This window comes from Coturnix japonica, chromosome 4 (genome assembly GCF_001577835.2).
Source record: "Coturnix japonica isolate 7356 chromosome 4, Coturnix japonica 2.1, whole genome shotgun sequence".
NCBI classification, from domain to species: domain Eukaryota; kingdom Metazoa; phylum Chordata; class Aves; order Galliformes; family Phasianidae; genus Coturnix; species Coturnix japonica.
Genome location: NC_029519.1, coordinates 34,704,486 through 34,727,885, shown reverse-complemented (window position 1 = coordinate 34,727,885; position 23,400 = coordinate 34,704,486). Strand labels below are relative to the sequence as shown.

Here is a 23,400-nt window from a genome sequence, read left to right as displayed (position 1 = left end):
TTACACTGCAATGTTTTGGAAGACAAAAAATAGAACACTGCTATAGATGTCAAATTTAGCAGTTGAAAACAGAGAATGTTGGTCTCCAAATACTGGATTTTCCTCTGAGACTTTGTTTAGAGCAGCATTTCTACTGGAAATGTGCACTTGGTTCTTTGGGCTTGTACCTGATAGGAATCCAAAAGATGATTTTTTTATTTTATATTTTTTTTCCTCCTCAGTAACTGAAAGCTGTTGAAGTAAAAGAAATATTTTTCACCACATTTAAGCCATTTGTTTTCTTATAAAATACACGCATACTGACTGTAACTGATTCTTACCTCTTATTAAGGCAGCAGTAGATAATGGGATTGTACATGGTAGAACTCATGGCAAGCCAAAAACTCGCCAAATAGATTTGCTGAATGTATTTCCACCGATTTAGTTGTTGATAGATCCCAGTAACTATAAAGTAAGTGTGGTAGGGCAGCCAGCAGATGGCAAATGTCATCACAACCACAATCATCATTTTTACCACCTGAAGGAAAGAAATAAGAATTCTATTTTATAATATCGCACTCCATTAAAAAGGATAATCTGACTAATTTATTTTCTGTTAACTCTTATATTTCTTCCTTTTCTTGGATTAAAATAGGAAAAGTTTATCTGATATTACCTATATTAATTATTGCAATAAATGTATTTACTTATTTGGCTATCTAAAATATTAGTTGATTCCATGTTAAGTTCTTGAAAAAGGTCACAGGTGGCTTTGTTTAAACACCATACTTTGGCCTTTATTGACCTTGGTGTCATTTTCTGTTGTGGTCCACAACTATATTCCTTGTTCCCAATTAGTAGATGTGATTTATGTAAATGCTTTGTTGTAGGAAGCGAGGAACTGCAGCATCCTCTCTAATTTTGGAGGCTAACAGTTTCCTTAGCTGGTGCTTACTGCTTGTTGCATTGTAACAATCTATCAGCTTCTGCAGTTTCTGTTAAATAGAAATAAAGAATAGCTCATTTCACGCATGACACACAGGAGGAAAAGTAGTCATTATTAGGTTTTCACTACTTCTTCCTCTTTTTAGCTTTGCCAACTGCTAGCCCAGCTACTATTTCCAGTGCAATGTGTCACGGTCACACAGCAGATTATCTTTCTATAAATGTAATAAAACCAGTCATGAGAGGGCTGTGCTGAGCATTCTCTCATTCATTTGTACTGTGAATGCTGTGGAATACTAGAGATTGCTCTCAACAGTTGCTGTCATTTCTCTGTGCAAGGCACTGTTTTCTGCTTTTAACAGGTTTGTTGGAAGAAAAAGAACCAACCAAACAAATAGAGACCAGAATTTTCCTATGCTTACTTGTCCTCAGCTGATATACTTAGAAAATATCAGCTATCCTGGTTAAGTCAGTTTGCACAATTACTGTGATGCTATTCTTACCTTGTTGAAAATGTAAAGCAATGTAATATGTCACCAATTTACAAGCTTCTCTGCAGGCTGTATCTGTATTGTGCAAGATAAGAATGCTTGCTATTGCTGGTAACTTCTGCATTTTTAAGTGATGATTGATACTTGTTTACCTTTATACACACACAAAATTACACTTATAGTTGTTTTTTTTCCAAAGCGCTTTTCACCGGGTAGCTGTAAGTCACTGCAGAGGGAAGATGAGTATTTCTATAAAGGAATGCAATGCACCATAACATAGTATCTCTTTTGTCTTCTTTGAGCATGTAGCTGTGTATCTTTATCTAGGCATGTATAGATGTATGTGGGACTATCTGTGAGGGTAAAGATGCCAGGATTACTATTATTTTGAGGAGGGAAAAGGATATGACTGTGCATGATTTGATGTTTCTGACTGAATTATGTATCTTAAAGAGTGTCATGAAAATACACTGTCAGGTCACAGTCTTAATGCATTAAATGGGATGTGTCTTCCCCTTTAGACATAATTCCAGTATTCTTGTGGAATTCCTGTGCCTTGCACCTGTTGTGCATGTTAGAAGACCTAATTCTCCAGTTTCAACACAATCCTTGATCTCTTTGCAAATCAGTACACTGACTTACAGGTTCACTTTGTTTGCTTCTGCAATTTTATATCCCATTGGAATCATTGATCAATACTTCAATACTGGCTGGGAATTCTTTAATTTCAGAACAGCTGAAGATTTAATTACTTGTCTTGACATTTGATCAACAATCTTGTAGTATCCTTTGTGTGCATGAAGTTAAATAATTCTTAGAATAATATTGGAGAAGCTTAGGTACAAAATGGAAGTTATTGAGGCATGATTTGTCTCCATTTTTTTCCTTAAAAATAGACACACTCATCTTTACTGCCAGCAAAATCAGCAAAAATAGAATTTCTCCTTTCAGATCAGCCTGTATCAATCTGAGCTTCACTGAAGTGAATGATAATACACTGATATATGTATTTTTAGGAGACGACATGCATTGAGATTACCTTATTCTGTAAGAACTTTTCTTTCCTAGAAGAAGTTCCCTTTTTTTAAAGCAAGAAATGACATTTTAAAAAAGTTATTTTTGTTAAAGCTGAAGATAAGTTGCTGTTATGTTGAGTATTTATAGTACAATGCACTTATTGACGCATTGCCTTAGGAGAATATAAGTGAGATGTTGCAAGTCTGCATGGCGTAAAATTGTGTGAAATACAGGGAAGTGGCAGTAGTTGAATTTGAAGTCAACCACAAAAGCTATAAGAGAAATCAAAAAACCCTTTTCTGTCCTCATTCGTGGTCTAAGAACATTTGCAGAAGTGTTGGAAAAGAAGAACAAGAGGAATGTGAAAGAGGGAAATGATTTGCAGATTCTTCTTTCAGAGACAGGCATGTCTGCTGTGCAGGACAGCACCTTACAGTTGATGGCTGTGGTATTATAACAGTAACATAACAGTATTATGTTTCAGTTCTTGATGATATCTATACTATGAGCAGGAGTGGTCTTCCAAGTTTGTAAACCCAGGGCGCCCTTCCCTTAGCATGTGTCCTGAGGAAGAAATGCCACTTAACAGGCTCAGTAGAGGGCAAAGGGAAAAGAAATGAAATGAGTGGGTATGAATTAGTTGCAAAAGCCCAATTGTCTTTATACTGTGATGATTCACACACACACACACACACACCCCAAAAAAAAAGTCTCAAAGCACTCTTTCATACTCTACAGATGAACTTGGAGTTGGAACTTGTGTGTTTATCTGTGTTGTGAAACTTCTGAAATGGTACAAGTGGGGGAGAAAAAGAGCTAACAGATCCTATTACGCTCAGAAATGGCAGCAAATCCATTCTTTTCTACAGTTTTTACTTTGCATGCAAAGGAGCTAGAAAGTGAGTCTGAGATGCAACACTGAAAATAGCTCTTGTAAGATTAAGAAGGTTCAGATGCTGTAGGGGAAGGTGGACAAGAACAATTCACTTTACAACACATTGATTTGCCACTAGTACCTAGGACTTAAGCCAGGGAAGCATTTCTTTTTCAGTTTCCTTTGCAACTCTGTTGTTTAAGTCATCTTTGATACTGCTCCTTCTACAAGGTCAGTGACTTGGCTTCTGATTTATTTTGCGGTTTCAGATTCTATAATGTCATTGATTTCTGAACTTATTCTTTGGTTATGTGGATGCAACTGAGAAGTGCGGCAAATAATTCAAAACTCATACCATGCAAGAATGTCTACTTATCCACTCATTGAGATTGTTCATTCACAATTACATGTTAGACATTATTCAGAGACAATATCTGGGGAGTCTTAATGTGTTGTTTATTCCTTCTCTGTGCTCTTTTGAAACATGTAGAATTCCAAATTGACACTGCACAACTGGTTTCCCCAGCATATTAGCATGCAAACAGTGTATCTTCATCCCAGCCTTGGACATGGCATTTGTGCACTAAACATCAAAGAGAAGGGAACACTACTATGTGTTTTTGTTTTTCTGCAACCTTTGTTTGGAGTGAGATATTCATATTTTTGAAAGACAGTAAGAATTTAAAGATAACTACTGGCTTAAGTAACAGTACAAAGTAGCTTTGAATCCAATTGCAGATCATAGAATCATAGAATGGCCTGGGTTGAAAAGGACCACAGTGGTCACCTAGTTTCAACCCCCTTGCATGTGCAGGATTGCTAACCACCAGACCAGGCTGCCTGGAGCCACATCCAGCCTGGCTTTGAATGCCTCCAGGATGGGACATCCACAATCTCTTTGGGCAACTTGTTCCAGTGTGTCACCACCCTCTAAGTGAAAAACTTCCTCCTAATATCTAACCTAAACCTCACCTGTCTCAGTTTAAATCCATTCCCCCTTGTCCTATCGCTATCAACCCATGTAAACAGTCTTTCCCCCTCTGTTTATACGTTCCTTTCAAGTACTGGAAGGCCACAGTAAGGTCTCTCCAGAGCCTTCTCTTCTCCAAGCTAAACAAGCCTTCAACCTTTCCTCATAGGAGAGGTGCTTCAGCCCTCTGATTGTTTTCTACAAAATCAGAGCATTTCTGACATTTTTTTTAATGAGGGGTTTTAACTGCTGCCATTTTTAATTATACTTTTCTAATGCTGGATGGCTCTGTGCTTTTTTTGGGTGTGGCTCTTCTGAATTCTGTTAAATGAGTTTGCTAAAAGCTCTTCTGTTATGTAGTATTGAAGGCCTGTGTGTATAATATAGAGGGAAGACAGAGCAAAGAAAATGACTCATAAGGTGCAGTATAAGTTCATTCTGTTTTCTGTTGTTTGAATTGTATCCCCAAATGGAACAACGCTTTGTCAGTGACTTCAATTATAAACATGTCCAGGTATTACCTTTCCTTTAAAGAAGAAGGGTAAATCTTTTTTTTGGTTCTATTTCTTGTTTTTTTGTTTGTTTGATGACATTGTAATGATGACATTATAGGCATCCTTGCCTATGTTATAGGACTTGTGTGTATTTTCTGTGTTAGTCTTCAGAAAGGTCAGCACATACAAACCTTCTTTGAAATAAGACCTCATGTTGAACAATGCAATAATAATTAAACTCTGCTGAATAACATTAATGAATTGTGCGTATCTCTATACTCTGTCTCCTTTATGTGGGTTCCTCTCAATAGAAGCTGTCCTCTTGAACCTAAAGTGGGATAGATGCCCCTGGTTATTTTCAAAATAGAAATATAGGCTATTATTTTGTATGGAAAGCCTTTTGGATTGTTTTATTTTTAGTTTATTTGCTTATAGTTATCATATAAAAGACCAGAAGTGCTTATTTCATTTATTTAGTGAATGTAAGTAAAGGCTGCGAGAGGGATTTGTCTACAGAAACATCTGTTGAGGTGACATCAGTGGGATGTAATAAGCAATTAATTAAGCTAAAAGAAAGTGCTGGCATAAAAGGAGCTGCCCATAAATAGATGTAGCCTGGAAACTGGGGCCCTGGATGCAGTGAAATTTAGAACACTCTGAGATGTACCAGTCCAGAAGGCAAAATGATTTTAAGATGTAGACTTAAGGTGATATGAGAATTTTGTTAAGGTCTCCTGATAGATTTGGGGCCTTGAGGCTTGGTCTTGTTCTACTTTCTTTGAACTTCTTAATATTGACGGAAATGAGCTGACATCTAATGAGTAAGTGGAAGGAACTCTGGAAGCTGTTCAGTGTCTTCAGTGTCTTGCAAAGTAGGAATGAATTTGCTCTGTAGGAGCCTCAGAAGCTAATGCCTGTTTAGTGCCATTCATTTTTGTTCACAGAGCAAGTAATAAAGCTGTTCAATCTGGAGGAAAAAAGAAAGTCTGCAGCTATAAGTACTTATTCATGTATTTACTTCATCGTGCTTACCAGTACTGCCTGAATTGCAAATACTGTCTTTTGTTGTCACTGGTGCTACTTCACCTGCTCTGACTGCTTTATGACAGCTGTAAGTACAAATGAAGCTTTGAAAAGACCTTTTGAGAGGAATGGCTTTGTACTTCCAATTTCACATCTCATAAAACAAAGAATAATTTCCATTGAATACAAAGCCATCTCAAGCAGTCCATCTGTCCTTTTTATCCCATGCAGAAAATACAGGCTGTTGGGCCTGAACAGACTAAAGAATTTCAGGGTTATTTTTCATTGTAGCAATGACTTGTCATAAAGGCCTCATGCGTAGAGATATGGTCTGTGATAGCACATCTAAGTGAACAGTCTTGTCTGAGTCATGCTACTAGTGAATCTGGCCTACCTCTAATTTCTTGTCTTGCTTAAAATGCTTTATGTTCTTCCCCTCCCTATTTCTCAGCATGCATTCATACAGTCACTTATATGGCTTTCCAAAACAGTATCTATTTACAGTGCAAGATTTTTGCTTCCATTTTTGACTTAGAAGGTGACTATTTTGGAAATACTTCTGTAGGAGATGCTGATCCTCAAAGTGACATCTGAGCCTTTGACCCCTAAGTATACTAAGAGTGACTTTGTGTTGTCCAACCTATAGTGTGTATAAGGAAATTCTTTATTCTTTGAGGTTGTTTTCAGAAGAATTCAGGGTACATCATGTTGTTGGATATACCAGCTGGTGAGAATATCTGCCATCAAATTTTCAAGCTTTAAATCTTTTCTTGCCAAATATTGTTTCTTTCAAAGGTCTTATATCAACTGTTCACTAGTTCCTTAACACTAAATATCATTTCAAACAGCCCTAATCAAACATGACATGAAAAATGCTACCTACTCTTATTGTTCTCCTTCATAGTAAGCACAACCAACACAGTCTTTCCTTGTGCTGAGATATGTTTTTCCTGCTCTTTAGTATGCAGCTGTTTTCTTTGTTTGAATAAAGAAAAAGCAATAGCTTTGTTAACAGAAGCTGGCTGAGGGATGGTTTTATCTGGACTCTAGTCTATTAGTTTATCACTGTGACTGACTATGATTCATCTTTTCAAACATAAATCATTTCATAAATCCTATTGGAGAGCACAGTAGTAGAACTGAAGATCTGTCATGGAGCTCTGCCAACGGAGTCACTGATGAAGTTACAAATGTGTCTGCACAAAGTGGATGCCCATTTTTGCATATGTTGAAGACATGAAGTACTCTTGCATTTAAAATAGTTTAATCAGGGATTCCTTTTCTTGTGTGTATTTTGAGTGCTGTTTTTAAACTATTCGAGTGATTTAATTGAACTTTTCATAGCATACAGTAAAAGCCAGCTTTTCTCTTTAGAGACCTTTAGTATGCTTGAAATAAGGTGTTAAATTTACTCAATTATTATACAATCTCCTGGTTTTCCTGATTACTGCTTTACATATTTTTTTTTCATACTTGCTTTTGCAAACTATATCTGCTATGCAAGGTGATGTGTCCCTTTGTCTTCACCTACACACACTTCCCAGAGTATTTCTTCCTTTTTTTTCCTAAGGCTGGAAGGGCTTTATTGATAATAACCCAGTTAACTGACCAGCAAAAACAATTCATACTTATGTTCTGTGGGAAAGAACATCTTGTGACTTTGAGCATTCACCTTTGGGTAAGAAACAACATGCACAGCAAAGACTATAATAATAATGTGGGATATTTGATGGATAATCTTAAAGACTGAAATGCTGATCTTTTGAAATGCTTTCAGCATGTCTGGAAATTAATCCAATAATTTAACCTGGGGGCAGATAATCAAAGCATATTGATTACTGTTCCATTCTTTCCTCTTAGTTCACACTCCAGAATAGCTTGGAGCTATTACAATACAATAGTAGTCAAAATACTCTCACTTCCTAAAAGAGGTAGGAGAAGCCCCCCAAAAGCCCCACCTACCTCTGGTGTCATGGGAAACACTGAATGTCATACTGTGAAGCTGTCTAGGCTTCAGAATCACAGAATTATCAAGGTTGGAAAAGACCTAGAAGATCATCTAGTCCAACCATTACCAATACTTCCCAGCTAAATCATATTCATCAACACAATGTTTCTTGAACACTCCCATGGTCTTATGGTCCCACAGGCTTATCTGCCATTCTGATAACTGAAGCTTCATATAGAAGCTTTTATGTTTGTCTCCTACAAACCTGAAGAAATATGGGTGAGATAATTCTAATCTTTCCTTTTGTATATCCTTTCCTAGAACAACTGTCACTATGTAGTATCTCTGAAAAAACACTTTTTGGCATTCTTGTCAGCATCTAGAAGGAAATGGAAGGTTTTTATTTTGTTTAGGTTTGTTTAGTGTTTAGTTTTTATTTTATTATTATTTATTATTATTATTTTCAGTAGAGTGAGAATATGACCCACAAGGAGTTATTGGTTTGCCAGCCTTGTTGTTTGAAAATCAGTGTTTTAGGTCTATAAAGTCTAAATCAATTTTCTAATACCAGATCCACTTGCCAGGCACTACATATGGAATAAAAAGTTAAGATCCAAATGTTGCCTTTATGTAATGATGAACAGTGAAGTTAGAAAAAAGAAATAAATACAACAAACCAGCTGTTGAACTTAAAAGAAAACTTGTCTGCTTAAAAAAACCTGAAGTCAGTCTCATTACTCTGATTTCAAATGCCTTTGTGTTTCTGAAAGAGAATACCACAATACTTTGCAGTACAGGTGACGTTATTAATATTCACTTGGTGAGGTTTAATGGAACAGTACCTTTCTCTTAGCTTTGAGCTGCTCGTGATATTTGTCCGATGTGTCACCTGGTATTTCTCCTCCCCAGAGGGTAATTCCCACTACAGAATAAGTGATTCCCATGACAAGCAGTGGAAAACAGTAGACCAGCACAATCACAATGACGTGATACCTGCAATGAAAAAGCATTAGGCTAGTAAGTGCTTTCAGAGCTGATGGAATGGGCTGCTGGAAGGAGAGTGTGATTGTTGCAAGAGGTGTGCTTTATATTGATGGACTAGACCTTCTTTTCAAAAAATCTTGAATTTCACTGCATATTTTTTTACGTTTTAATGCAAGTGCTGTATGGCATCCTTAGCTGTGATTCTGAATGTGTTAGGAATGCCTTTATAGTAATACTGATTAATGATTTCAGAATGAGGTATCTGTGTCCATAATTAGCTGAACTGATTTATTTCTTGCATGGTCAAGTATCCTGAGGGCAAGCTAAGTCTTTTGAGTTTCAATCTGGACCATAAATGAAAGTAGAAAACCAGTATTTAAATACTGTCTTTATACAAAGGCATCCTTTGTATCTGTACTTCATATAGCCCCTCCTTTGGCTAGGAGCAATATAGTCATCTCTGACAATGTGAGCGCTGGGAGCAAAAAAAAAAAAAAAAAGTTATTATGCCTCCTGCTAGATCCTTGTTAAATGTCATCATCACATAAAATCCCATTGAATGATCAGTAAAGGATGCCCAGCTGTCACTGAGGGTGACCTTACTGCCCTTAAAAGTAAATACCTGTGGATGGCTCCTACAGTGATCGAAATTATATATGATCAGAGCCTCTTTCACCTGCCTAAAGGAAGGCAAAAGGTCAAATTTGATGCTATATAGCTATGCTGGTTTTCAACCTTGGACACAGAGTTCATCTTAAATACCAATGAGTATCTGAATGGGGAAATAACATTTATGAGGCTAGGTAACCACTTTTTCCTAATCCTACCAGAGGGACAAACAAGATACATCCAATTTAATTGGCTGTTGCTTTACACTTTTAGAATGTGAAAGAAATTACAGATTTTAGTTTTCTTATTCCAGCTCATACTTGAGATATGTAGCTGACAGCGTAACAGGATGAAGAGGGGAAACCCAATCCTTTCTGAATAGATCCAGAGAAAAAAAAATCTGATTTTGACAAGGAGAGTCTGGAAATACTGTTTTACTCATCAGGATAAACTGTAAGTTTAGTTTGAATTGTATATTCTGTTCCCATTTCTGACCAACACTGTCTATATTGAAGTAGCCATCTTAAGTGAAGCAGCTATAGTAAACATTGCAGCATGGAATGAAAAACACTCATGCAGGAGAATAGGTTTCATCCAGTTGTCATTTAAATGCTCTATCTTCCAGGCTTAGCAACCCTGCTTTGAGTTTTTCAGTTCTGGAATTTACACAAAATAACTACTAGTAGTGTCCATTTCAAGTGTAGACATCACCATGCACAAGTTTAAAAGAAAAATGCTTACAGAAAATGCTGTTTTGGACCGCCTGGCCATGCTACATAGCAAAGAGTTCTCCCAGGCATCACCTTGGTTATAGAGTAGAGGCACTGGGGAAAGGCCAACAGGAAAGCCAAAATCCATATTCCCCCAATGACCACCTTGGTAGCAGTTGCAGAGAGCCTGGGTTTCAAGGGATCAATAATGGCCATGTACCTGTAAAAGAAAGCAAAAACCTATACATAAGAAATCTTCAGAGGTTTGCACATGTCTAGAGTCACACGCAGGTTGGGTCTGAGAGGATAAATTCAGATATTTGTCTTTCTGGAGTTATGATGGTGCAACCTGATTGAAGAGAAACAAGGCATCTGGAGCCTTTATTACTCTGCTACATAATACAGGATATATCTCTAATTAACAGTTAAGCTCTAAGGTTTATTAGAAATTTGTCCAATAGCTACACAAATCCGAATAAATTACCATGCATTTTGTTCAATAGGCATTAACTGACTTCACATCATTGGTCAAAGATCCTGTGGCTGCAACCAGTTGAGGAAGGAATTGTACAAGCTTTGCATCAGTCAATAGAGAAATATGTGCATAAAGCGTGAGAACACCTCTTTAGCTTTCTCAGTTCCTGTGTCCAGGGAAGGGATGGCATTCTTCTTATTGCCCTGTAATTGTATTGGCAATCCACATATGCTGATCATTTTAGAACAACTTGCATAAAATAATTGAAAAGATTACTCTAAGTAATTACAATTTAAAGGTTTAGAAAAGAGAGTAACAGGAAGGCATCAAGACAAACAGTAAGAGGAAAACACATCTTGTTGTCATTTTGTGAAATCCCCCTGTCCCACTAGTCACGGAACCAGGACAAACCAACGGGTCAAACGTCGATGCTTGTTTTCTGCCTTCTGATATCTGAACATATGCAAAGAACCAGGGAAACCCAGAAAGCTTGTTTTACACATTCCACATCCCAGGCTTTGATTTTTAGACTAACTCCTAAATCAATGTCTTTTCTACCAATTTCCCTGTCACTCTATTTTGTTTCATTTATCAGTGACCAAGTAAAGACCTTCAAAATCTGTAACTGTTTTTGTTTTGTTAAACAGGAACACGCTTTCTAGTTGCTTTCACTATTAGTTGGAATGCTCTTAAGTAGCAACCGGAATCACTTTTAAAGTGATTTTAAAAATTTAAAATTTAAAAATTTTAAAGGAATTTTTGTGCTTCTGTAAAACCAGTGAAATAGTATCTCTTTTTTACAAATATGCTGATGGAGCAGACTGGATAGCTAACTGTATGCTTTATAATATGACATCCTGATGCTTTGCAATACAACAGTAGTCAAAATAAGTGTTTTTTACAGTCATGTTTTGCTCCAGATACAACTGAAAGCATGCTAGAAAATTCTTTGATTCAGGATTGAAATGCAGTGCTATTTGCAAGTGAGTGTAGGAGATGACAGATGAGAAATTTAGATCAGCAAATCTGCATGGAATTATTCAATGTAGTTGTGCTTATTTGGGAGACCAAAAATCTGCTCTTTTTTGGCTATTGGTAGTGTTGACATTCTACTCTGCATTTCTGAAATGAAAATTAAAATAGCAGTGCTGTAAGAAGCCTCTCAGAAGCAAGAAAAAATAAACTATTATTTTCTGGTTTTGTTGTGCTTTTTGTCCTCATATTGCATGAAAACATCTGGAACAGACAGGAAACTGTGATGAATATGAAAATCAGCTTGATTTTTTTTTTTTCTACTACCAACAGTTCTACAGACTTCGTGGAGTATCCTTGGATTCATTTCAACAGTTGGTTATCATTTGCAGAGGTTAATTCCCGTTCTGTAAGAATACAACTCATTGCCAAAGTATAATCACAGCCCATATGTTTCTACCGTCTTTCACAGTACATTTAATTATCTGATCATCTTTGACAAGATTATTAGAGTATCTCAGTGATTTCCTAATGGTTGTCTAGTTTGTGACTTTGTTTTCATTGTAGGTTTCCAGTCTACAAACTTTATGACTATGTTATTGTCCCTGTTTTAGGTTTTAAATGCAGTTATAAAATCACACCATGGCTGTTCCTGCCTACAAACACTGGGAAATTTTTTCATCGCTTTCCAATGCTACTACTATTGTTGAGTCATTTCTACCTTCTAAAGAAATTGCAGTAAGTAAAAGATGTACTATGATTCTTCATCTACTCTTTCTCTATGTTTGTATCTCATATAAAGATGGATTGGGACAGAACCATAGGTTATTTTTCTGAATGGAAAATTACGTAGGCAGTAATGGGCATTGTATGGCAATAAAGTATTCTGAAGATATGATGTATAGTGTGGATAAAAACCACTTGCTCTCTAAGCATTTGTAGTTTTTATACTATTGTTGTGACTTTAGGTATTGCTGTGGGAATTAAAAGTTATAATACCAGTTTACACTTGCAGATAATGAGGGTTGCTAAGTAAAGATGAATTAGTAGATCCCCATCCCAAGTGATGTTTATATGTGATTATTATTATTTTTCCCATCTATATTAGTCCTTCGGGCATTCATAGATCATAAAATTATCAAAGCTGTTCGTGTTGTTTACTTTTTGTATTGCCATTTTGGTTTTAAATCATGAAAATCTTTCTTATAGTGTTAGTTGACTGCATGAGTCCATATACTTCCAAATCCATACAGTTTGCTAGATTTTTAACCTGAGTCTGAATTGAAGTCTATTAAAAGCATCAGAGAAGCTGACACTGATTTAAATCAATCTTGGTTTTGGATGGTAGCTCTGATCTAGTGCAGTTAGGAGAGTAGAACTCATTTAAAACAAAGGAAGATATGATCTGTTACATCAAACACTGAGGACTTGTCCAAGAGGTTTAGATACAGACATTAGCTGTAAGACAATAATAGTATTCATAATAGAAATGTTCCTCATAAAAAAAAATTGTGCAAGTAATCCCTTGCATCTACAGTTACCTGATATAGCAAACAAACTGTAGTGAAGGCATTCTACTTGGTGAAAATTTCATACTTCAGAGATGCATAATTATAGGATTGATATTTGTTTTAGCAAAAAAACCCCTTGTATTTAATGGTCAACCACAAACCGAAGTAAGTCCAACATCTGCCATCATCGTGGCAGCCCCTTGTAGCATTAGCAAAGCTAATACCTTAAAACATTTAAATGCTGTTAGAAATAGAGAGTGTTCTAAACCAATTTCAGTTCTGAATCATCATTTTTCCATATCTAGATTTTCAAGCCTATTCTTTTTTCATTGCTTTTATTGTGTTCTGATATTTTGCCATTTTGCCTACAGGGTAATTAATTTCCCTCTCTTTTACCTATTGGTTTGTTGTTTTTTTGTTGTGCATGTTTTTTGTTTGTTTGTTTGTTTTTCCCCACTTAGAGTCAGATCCTTTGGTACTGCATATCTACTACAAAATAATTCTATTCTAGTGTTGGGTACAGCAGATCACATGAAAATATACTTTAGTTGTATTGTTACTCTTATTACCTTCTAACCCCAAGTTCTGTTGTCCAAGGAGTAAGTACAACTTTGACAATGAAGATAACTTTGTAATCATGAGTCCTGACTTTCAAATTGATCTGCCTTGTGGATGGATTGCCCTATTCTGTCCAAAGTGCTGGATGTTCCAGTAGTATTTGATAACCTATAAACAAGTCATCATTTTCATATGCTTGTGGGAGTCTTAAGGTATCTCCTCTTAGGCTGAAACAATTACTTTCAATTTTTAGTTTTCTTTGGATTGTAACACTGACATTATTTTATGTGCTACTGTCAGATTTTTATTGCATTCACATTATTCTTATTCCCTGTTACATTATTCTTATTCCCAGTAGGTACCAGCAGTATTTCTCTTTGCCTAAGATAAAATTCTGTTGTTATATCTCCCTGTCTGGTGCCTGCCCTTTAAAGTGGTGGATTGTTTGTGTGAAATGACTCACACAGCTGTGCTAATGGAAATATTAAATGTTGGCTATCTGAATGAAGTAAGGCAAAGAACAAGGACCCCTTCCTTTAAAACCAACAACAACAACAGCAAAATCAGCTGCAGCTACTTGTCTTTGTTGCTGTAACTTTAGTGATGAAACTGCTACTGGCTTTTGCAGAAAACAGGTTACAGGAACATAACAGTCAATCATTCTGTCAAATGAAATAGGAAGGAGGTGGTGAAGCCTTGAGTATTCTTTCAATAGTGCCATTGTGCAGGACAGACTTCGCTGACAAGAGAGTATTGACATCTCTCTGTTAGTGAGCCTTTGACAACAAAACTTGTTTATTCTAATTTGCCAGTACGCTAACAGTTACAGTTAAATATCTATCATATTCTCTGAGTTGCTTTTCTTAGAAACAAAATTGCTTAATTAACATGCTGAGCTATTGCTTTGTAGCTGCAATTGTTATACTCAAGTTTTGTCATACAAGTTTGGTAGTATTTTTCTAGGGAAACCATCCTTGCTGCAAACAAGGACAGTGAAAAACATATAACTACATCTGTTTGAAAACCATCTCAGTAGCCGTCTCTGGATATTAATCTCAGTAGCCAAAGGATACCAGAAGTCTTTTCCACACTATTAGCTGTCATTTGTAAAGGAGGCTTTGCCACTGTTGCCTATAATTTTATTGCCTGATGATGTTACCTTACCATTACTTGTACTAAGGGTTGTCAGATGTTTGTCTGTCTTCTAAAGGAGTGGTTATTGCTTTTTAAGTGTCACTTGCCTTTGCAATCTGTCCTTTTTATCCTGAGTGTTTCCATCAGGAAGGAGAGCTCCTGCTAGTTACAGGTGCCATGCTTGGCTTTTGCTTAGAAATTCAGTGGAGGTAAGGAAGCTAAGCATGGTGTAACATGTATACATGGCTCAGGGTATTGCACATGGTTCAGGGTATTGCGCCTCTACAGTCCAATTGCCTGTGGCTATTCTCTTGGTGTACTTATGTCACTAAGGCTCATTTCCATACTCTGTATAGCTACATATTTTTTTTATGACAAAGTGCTGGTTATGAGAAGAAACATCAGACATGCCCTCTGGAGTGAAAGGTATTGTTTAAGAAAGAGCATTGCGTGAGTAGGTCGGAAATAAAAGGAAGAATTGAGAGATACAAGATCTGGAGAAGAAGCCAAGTAGTTGAGGTTGGGAAGAGGCTTCTGAATGCTAATTTATAGGAAGGAAGAGAAAAAAGAATGAAAGAAAATTAGTAAGTGGAGAAGCAAAGAACTTGGGTTGAGAAAAGACACTAAGATGATAGGCACTTGAGCTGAAGGAAGATTTATGATGACTACAAGCAACCTTTTACACTGATGAAACATGTTGTGTAGCCACACAAACGTGATTCAGCAGGGTGCTGTGCCAATTCGCTTAGCAGTCCTTGGATGTCTATTGTTCAGTTAGTCTTTGGGCTCAAGAAGTGGGACCCACTGCCAAACAAAGGCTCTGAACTCTCACTGAGGTCTTCAGTACTGGACTTCCGATGCTTTCTCTGTCCAGACGGGGTAAATGGCAATGCCACAGATACCATGTTCCACACAGCAAAGAGAGGAAGCCAAATCTGAAGTATGTGTAAACTGAGAAGCCTTATTATGCTCATTTATCACAACAAGTAAAAACCATGAGTGCCCTATCCAACATAAACTCTAACACTCGCAAGGCAATTATAAAATGGAGTATGAGCTTTCTGCCAGCTGTGACTTGTGTTAGTCTTTGTCCCTAATTACTATGGAAGTCAGCAAGAGTCATTCCATTGAACATTATGAGAATCGACCAGACTGCAAAACATACTAGCTGGTTTATCACAATGTGCTTGCTGCAGTGCTTTTTTAGAATGTTTTCTTATCTTCTGAGGTTACAATAGTGATCAAGCTTCCTTCTGATCTGCTCAATTTAGCTGAAGTCCAGAGTTTACTGCTTGATACTTGTTTCTTAGATTCATCAAATAACAAAAAAATAAGACTTTGTTTTCTCTGAAACCAAAATAGAGACAATCCTCATTTGAATAACACTGGTGAACTCTTGGAGCTACATGTTTATAGCTACAGTTAATCTTGTGGCTCTCTGATATAAGCGTTCTAAGTTTATGTCTTATTGTTCTGACAATAGAAAAGGTAAAACCAAATCCTAATTTAGTTTTTCTGTGAAAGCTTCTGTGTGCATTGGTTAATACAGGCAGGAAAATCTTTTAACACATTATTTAGAAAATTGTTGCAATAATACTAAGGACATTTGAAAAAAAGCTGTGTTCAATATTGGATCCTACAGTTGCCTATCTGGAGGCACAGTTGGAACCCTTTAATTATCCTAAGTGATTTGTTTCACCTGTTTACAGTGTGTTTATGAAATCAAATGGAGAAAAAAATAATTTGGGGCCAAATTGTAATGGGAAATTGGGGTAGTACAAAGGAAGAGGTTGAGAGAAAACCATAATGCTTGCATATAAGTGTCTCGTCAGCTGCGGAAAGCAGAGTACATTTCCTTCATGAATACACAGATGCTGTTATTCTCTGAAAATAGAAGCTGGTTTTGAAACTTTGTCTCCTAGTACTGCATGGAATCAGCTGGTAATTAAGAGACTTTGTTAGGGAAATTGTGATGATTCCCTGCCCCTTATTTGAAACATAGCTGTGTAAAATCCTATTAAATGTCTCTCTAAGGTGGGCACCATAGATTAAAGGAGGCAGAATGAACTGTGAGATTTTAGAGGCATTTGTTGATTGATGAAAAACGAATGTTCATCTTCTACATTGTCTTCTGTCTACTTAATGCAAGGATCAGTCCTTTCTTGTGCAGTGAATCTGTGTTCGTTCATTTAGGCTGATTTTCTCTGAAGGAATAATGGCTACAGGAATTTTTTAAGTGTTTCTGACTGTTGAATGAGACTGCTTTTTTGTGGTCAAAAGGATTTGCAGTGAGTGATGTTGCTATTATGCAGTTTTCACCTTGAAACGAACAGCATAAAGAAAGACCATATGACAATGTGATAGGAAAACAAATACATTGTGCAGTTGAGAGGTCAGTGCTTGTTCTCTCAGGGGATGAGTTGGCCTTGATTTACCCAAAGGTACATGTGCTACTCTTGGGGAATGGCTGACTTGGTTTGGGTTAGGGGTACTGTTGTGATTTTTGTTAAATAAGGACTAATGTCCAGAGCTTTGCTTTTCAACACTTTTACCAGACAGTTTAAAACAGAAATATGGAAATCCTGCAATGTGGCTGAATTTTCATAAATTATGCAGTGTTTTCTCTTTGAGAAACATTTCAGTTGGCAGCATGAAGCTAGATTTTTATAACTGTGTCATTGATTTTACAAAAGGTGTGCTATAATTATGCATATTAATAGAAAAGAGCCAACCATTTTCTTTGGTCTGTCTCATAAATAGGTGGACTGACTTCCCCTGACAGAATGGCCTCTGTTTCTGCTTTTCTTTGGAGTGAGTATGAAAAAGAAGACTTACTTCACAAAACATATAGACCTATTACAGCTGGTTATGAATGAATGGAAGTTCTTCGTGATACAAAGCTTTCTGCTTTACATTAAGATGACTTCTGCTGGCTAATACTGAAGGGGAAATAGAAATCCCATCAAAATCAGGGGCTTCACATGTGGCCAGCAAAAATCATCCTCATGTAATTTCTTTCTTATGCCTAGAATTGATTGAGAGGCCAATGATAAACTTTACCCAAATGTGAGGTTTACTCATGCTCTTGTCTAGTAAGCTGCATTTTTTCTGAAATAACTTAGTTTTAGCTAGACACTAGTATTGTAAATGACACAAATTTCTGTTTTCTTTAGAGAATAAATCAGATATACATGTCTATAGATAATAATATTCAAGAGAAACAAACAAACAAACACAAAAAACCAAGCCCTTGATTGTATATAGAAAATTGCTGCAGACTATATTCTTCAGTAAACTATGAATGCATCTTTTAATATTTTCCTATTAAGCTACACATAAGGGCACTGAGAAGATGTATAGAAGAACGGCACTCAGAAGAGAATGGGACTCTCTGAAATTAACTTGTTCACTTGAACATATAATTTAAACTTGTCACATGTTTGTTCATGCCTTGGATGCAAAGGCCTGGGGTTACTTAGTTGCTGCTTTAAGGGTTGCTATTACTCCTGGGCTCATCAACCTCATTGTTTTCACTGCATCTTTTGAAAGCAGCTAGTCAAATGAACTATTTGCTCCATACAAAAAATAATAATAATTAAAAAAAAAAAGTGGTGATGCCTATATTTATTCCCAGACTGTTTCAGTATGTTATCAGTAATGTAACTCTGACTATAATTTTTACGGAAAACCCTAGAATTCTGTACAGTTGCTAGATCATTATGAGCTTATACAGCAACAAAAATGGGTTATTTTTCTCGCATCTGACAGTCTGAATCCTGTAGCTTATTAGATCAGGATATTCTGCAGAATATTTCACCTCTTTTCTCAGAAAAAAGAAAGAGAATTATCAAACCAAGAAAATCATTTCAGGCCCCTCAGGCCATGTGGTGAACTTAGAAATGACATTTCAAAACAGAATCTTTTATGATTCACCTCTTGATTTTTGATCATTTAATTCTCTTCTGCTCAACATTTTCTCTCAATTTCTGAGGAGTAATATTTTTAGAGGGCAGGCTGGAAACTGGAATCCAGAAATACCACACAATACATCTTGAAATATACATTTTTGGAACACAGAGTATGGAGAAGGGATTTTCCATTTGGATCCTATTGTTTGACTGACAAAGTAGTAATAGTAAAAATAGATTAATGGTGATGATTTTCAGAGCTTATCTTTGCATTTTTTTCCCATGATATATCTTATATATATCAAGGTGCTATAAAATCATCCATTGGTTTGGGAAAAAAAAAGCTGTGCTGAGCTTTAGTCTGGGGAAAAAGCAGATGGTGTTTTCTGTACAGTCATGAGATATCAGAGGGAGATAAAGCTGATCAACAGTCAAATATGAACAAAAAAAAAAAAAAGATGATGCAAACTGAAACATCCAAAAAACAGACTAGTGAAGTTACAGAAGCTCATTTCACCCATCTTTTTGGGTGAACATGCTCCTAAATATAAGGGGGAAGCTAGAGGGAAATACCATTGGTAAGCACAAGAAAGCTGTAAAGAAACTAACCTTACTTTTGTTTTTTTCACTTCTGTGTAGATCTCTCCCTTCCTAATCTTCAGTGCGAGTTCTGTTTTCTTGTCTCTGTATACGACAATCGTTCAATTTGAGACAGAGTTTGTGGGAAGTGAGAGGCCAAGGGCTGCAGTTCTGTTAGGGCTGAGCTCTGTGCAGGCAGTGGCAGCCTGCTGGGCAGTATAGTTTTTTACTGCATAGTGGTGAGCCAAGTCCAAAAAACCTGATACCATGGCCATGTTCAAGTTCTGTTACCAAAACAAGCACTGGTGTATGTGGCATGTACTGATGCTACTATTGTATGACCACAGCATGTGGTCATACCCTCTGTGTTCCATATGAATCATGTGTTTATACCTTGTTATACAAGCTTGTTATAGAAGATGATTAGAATACCTGTGACTATGTGGAGGAATTATTAATAACAATCTCTAATCGAGCAATGTCACCAAAAGGTAGAAAACTGACATATGAATATGTGTACTTCTGCAGATATATTAGAAGTCTAAGAAATAGCTTGGGAAACAAGAGTGATAAGTTTACATAAGGACATCGATGAAATAAGCACACTAGAACTAGGAAACTAGGTATTAGGAGCACAGCATTGTAACGCCACAGCTCATTAAAAAAAAGAGATTAGAATGTACAAGAAGAGTAATAAAACTTTATTTTAAATATAGTTTAAAATCAAATCAGGTAAAACAAATGTATTTGTAAACAATACATACCATAGTGTTGACCTCGTGTTGAGCAGCAGTAATGCAGAATTTCCTTGTATTTATACTTGTATGATCTATAGGCATATATGTAAATCATTCCTTTGGATTACTTTTGTATGTAAAGAAATGGAGTATCTAAGTAATAGTTCTTCAAACAGCAGAAGTTTGTTTATATATTAGGAAGAAGCTGTAAGATATGTACTGGATCAGCAGCTACTCACTGTTACTGTTAGAACACCTTGTTTAATTCCATACCAGTCACTTTTCAATAGTTAAACTTAATGAAATAAAGGAAACATTATGGAATTCCTGAGAGAACAATAACTGAGGAAGTCATTCTGTAGATACGCTAGTAACAGGAAAAATATTCTACTGGTGTTGTGATATTTTATGCTGTATTGCTATGGCTCCAAACTTCTGCTTTAACCCTCAGACACCTGCAGAGAATTTCTAGGTCTACACACAGAACTGGTCCTGTAATGAGACAGCCTTGGGATTGGAGATGAAAAGTCACTGCACACAAACCATTATTTCCTGCTGAGAACTACTAGGAGGGGACAGTAAGTCTTCAATGACCAGATCAAGATGTCCAAAATTGCACGGACAGGCAGAAGTTAATACACATGACCCTTAAGGATCATGCACTGGCCAGAGGCAAGGTATTTTAAAAAATGTCCACCCAAGTAGTCTATGTTATTGATTAGGGCATACTATACATTAATGAAATTCCTCAGGATTCATTTCTATCTATCAGTTTTCCTCTTGACTCTGCAGAAAGGTAGCCAGGAAATGGTTAAAGGTGCTCAATACATCAGATGTTATTTGATATAAAAGGAAATGGGATGGAAGTGTGAATCAGGAAGGACTGACAGAATGCTTTTCTGTTGGCTTTAAGCAATGCTCTTTTAGTACCAAAGACACCTCACATAAAACAAGATCGCTGAGTTATCATTGTTCCCATTGTTTCCCTAGAGGCGTTGAAGGAAGGGGGGAATTGCGATTCCACTGTGTGTCTTTGAGACAAAAAAATGGATTATAAGGAGCAGCAGCAGGAACTAACTCATTACTGAGCACGGGGTATTTCACGCTATTAAAGCAAGGAAAACATTCCAATGCATTTGTCTTTCTCAGAAGCTTAAGTGAGGTATCTTTAACTAACCTGAATTTGCAATCTTTGCCTGGTTAAAGACAGTATCAATGGCTTTACACTGCCTCTCCTTTATGGAAGTAACAGTTGGGAATAAGGTGCATCACTGGCAGGAGGAAAGAGCTCTGATCTCCTCCTGTCTTTACCTAACCAAAGAGCAGAGAGGAGTTGCTAAGACTTGAATTTCCTCTTGCACTTCCAGCTCTACAGAACAAAAATTTTCAGCATCTGTATGAGAATGCCACCCAAAGTTTGCAATTAGTACAGCCAACAGAAAATCATCACATCCTTGTCCACAGCACGAGGAACAATGCAGCAAAACATTTCCATCTTTTCACTTGGAATCAGGTAATTTCTAAAGTTTAAGAAGATCAATTTCACCTTACAAAATCTGAACTATTCAAAGTGCTGCAGCTGTGCCACATCAATTCATGCAGGATGCATAACATGATTTAATATGTGGGAAGGAGTTTTGTGAGTAATTTCACTGCATTGCTAATAGGAAAATAAACAATGAAGAGAGATTTGAAATACAAAGCAAGCTGTTTTTCAGAATGAAAATCCAGGGAAGTGTTGGTTTTCTGAAGTGTGTGTTAAGTCAGCTTGCCAGTACAGCACATGTGAAAATGATCATAAAGAAAGGAGCATTTCCTATGGGAGAATCACAGGACCGACCTTCTGAGAAAAATGATCCATTAAAGCTTCCACGCTGGAAATCTGACAACTACGTCTCCCCCTGTGCTCTACACAGACTACAGCTGTCCTATTCAATTACTGTCAAGAGCGCAAAGGTAAAGTTTTCCCTTGTCCTGTTTTCTTTCAGTCTCACATGCTGCTTTGCTGAAAGTAAGCAGAAAAAAAAACACACAAACCAACAACCAAGCACTTTGAATCCATGTTCTTACCAGAGCTCCGGGTATGCACGGATGGCAGCCTAAATAGACTCATTAGTTAAAATCAGGAGGAACCAGGCAACTCAGCTCTTGTGAGAAGAGCTATGAAAAACAGATCCCAAAGTGATTTCTGAGGAGGGGGAAAATGCTTCTGCCAGCTGCAGAAATATGAAGAGGAGGGAAATTTAAAATGCTCTCCCTTTGCATGAAATCTCTACAACTCATCGCTGATGTGAATTAGATGGCATTGGCTGAGGTGTTGTTTTTGCAGGTGGGTAAGCAAAACCCTGAGCAATGACTGCTGTCACAGAATTACTACTAGAAGATGGAGCACAAAGAGTAGCTGGAGAGAGAGAGTGGGAGTGTTTGCTGTAAGAGAAAGCAAGAGAGTAAAACAAATGAAAGTCTGAAGGAGAAAGGCCAACGACAGAGGAGAAAACAGTGTGTTATGGAGAGACATTGAAGGAGCACAGAAGAGCACAATCGATGAACTACTGAGGACTCTGCCTCTCATTACTTAATGGTTGTTAATGTTTGAATATTTATTTCAACAGTGAAGTCTGATCTAAATTGCTCACTCCTGTGCTTTATCTCTTTTCTCACCTGTCAACAGCAATCGCTGTCATGGAGTAGATGCTGGCGAAGACGGCTGTGATGGGGAAGAAGTTGTGGAAACGGCAGTAAGCCTCTCCAAAATACCACTCGCTGTGCAGTGCATAGATGAAGTTGATGAGAGTATTGAAAGCAGCCATGGAGGCATCAGAGAAGGCCAGGTTCACCAGGAAGTAATTGGTCACAGTCCTCATGCGCTTATGAGCCAGGATGATCCAGATGACAATGAGATTTCCAAAAATGGCCACTGCCACCACACCACCATATGCCAGAGACCACAAGGCGATGCGCCAGGACGGCTGCACAAACTGGTTGGAGAAGTTGGTTGCAACAGGGGTAGAAGCATTTCCAGCTGGGGCTCCCAGTGCCTGTCCCCAGGGGTCACTTGCTGCAGCAAGGCTCATATTCCACCTGCTGCTCAAGCTTTCATTCCAGTTGGCTGTGGAGACAGAATTCATCTTGGATGTTCTTTTCCTTTCTTCAGGGAATATCTCTCCCACCTCCCTCTCCCTACCCTCCAGAATCCCCCCAGAAAGATAAGGAGAGGAAAGAAGGAAAAAAGGAAGTTAGGCAGCACAGCAAGAACTGGGAGGGAGAGAGCTGTCAGAGAAAGCTTTGGCTGTGCTGTTCAAACTGTTAGAAATGCTGTACTAGCTAAATCAGAAGAGCCATCTATGGGTAAAGAGTCTCATTCCTCTTCTGTGCAGCCACTCTTGCTTTTGGTTTTGCTGAACGAGAATGGGACTGGGAGCTAAGGCACGTTTTATAGGCTTATGAGCTGTCAGCGTCATGAAGGGAGTGGAGTGATAAGC

At 37.3% G+C, this 23,400-nt stretch overlaps 1 protein-coding gene and 1 long non-coding RNA gene across 2 annotated transcripts in view; one reads left to right on the top strand and one right to left on the bottom strand.

The window, feature by feature from the left end:
• The window catches only part of LOC107313319, a 26,376-nt gene extending 6,015 nt beyond the window's left edge, over positions 1-20,361 (top strand). Inside the window, exons 2-3 of the long non-coding RNA XR_001554920.2 lie at positions 12,106-12,229; positions 17,455-20,361. This is a non-coding gene — a long non-coding RNA (uncharacterized LOC107313319). The remainder of the gene's footprint in view (positions 1-12,105; positions 12,230-17,454) is intronic.
• The window catches only part of TACR3 (tachykinin receptor 3), a 26,690-nt gene extending 3,290 nt beyond the window's left edge, over positions 1-23,400 (bottom strand). The window contains exons 1-4 of the mRNA XM_015861456.2: positions 22,580-23,400; positions 10,076-10,264; positions 8,584-8,734; positions 321-517 (exon numbers count right to left, since the gene is read on the bottom strand). Coding sequence (XP_015716942.1) covers positions 321-517; positions 8,584-8,734; positions 10,076-10,264; positions 22,580-23,046 — 1,004 coding nt within the window. The 5' untranslated portion in view covers positions 23,047-23,400. The remainder of the gene's footprint in view (positions 1-320; positions 518-8,583; positions 8,735-10,075; positions 10,265-22,579) is intronic.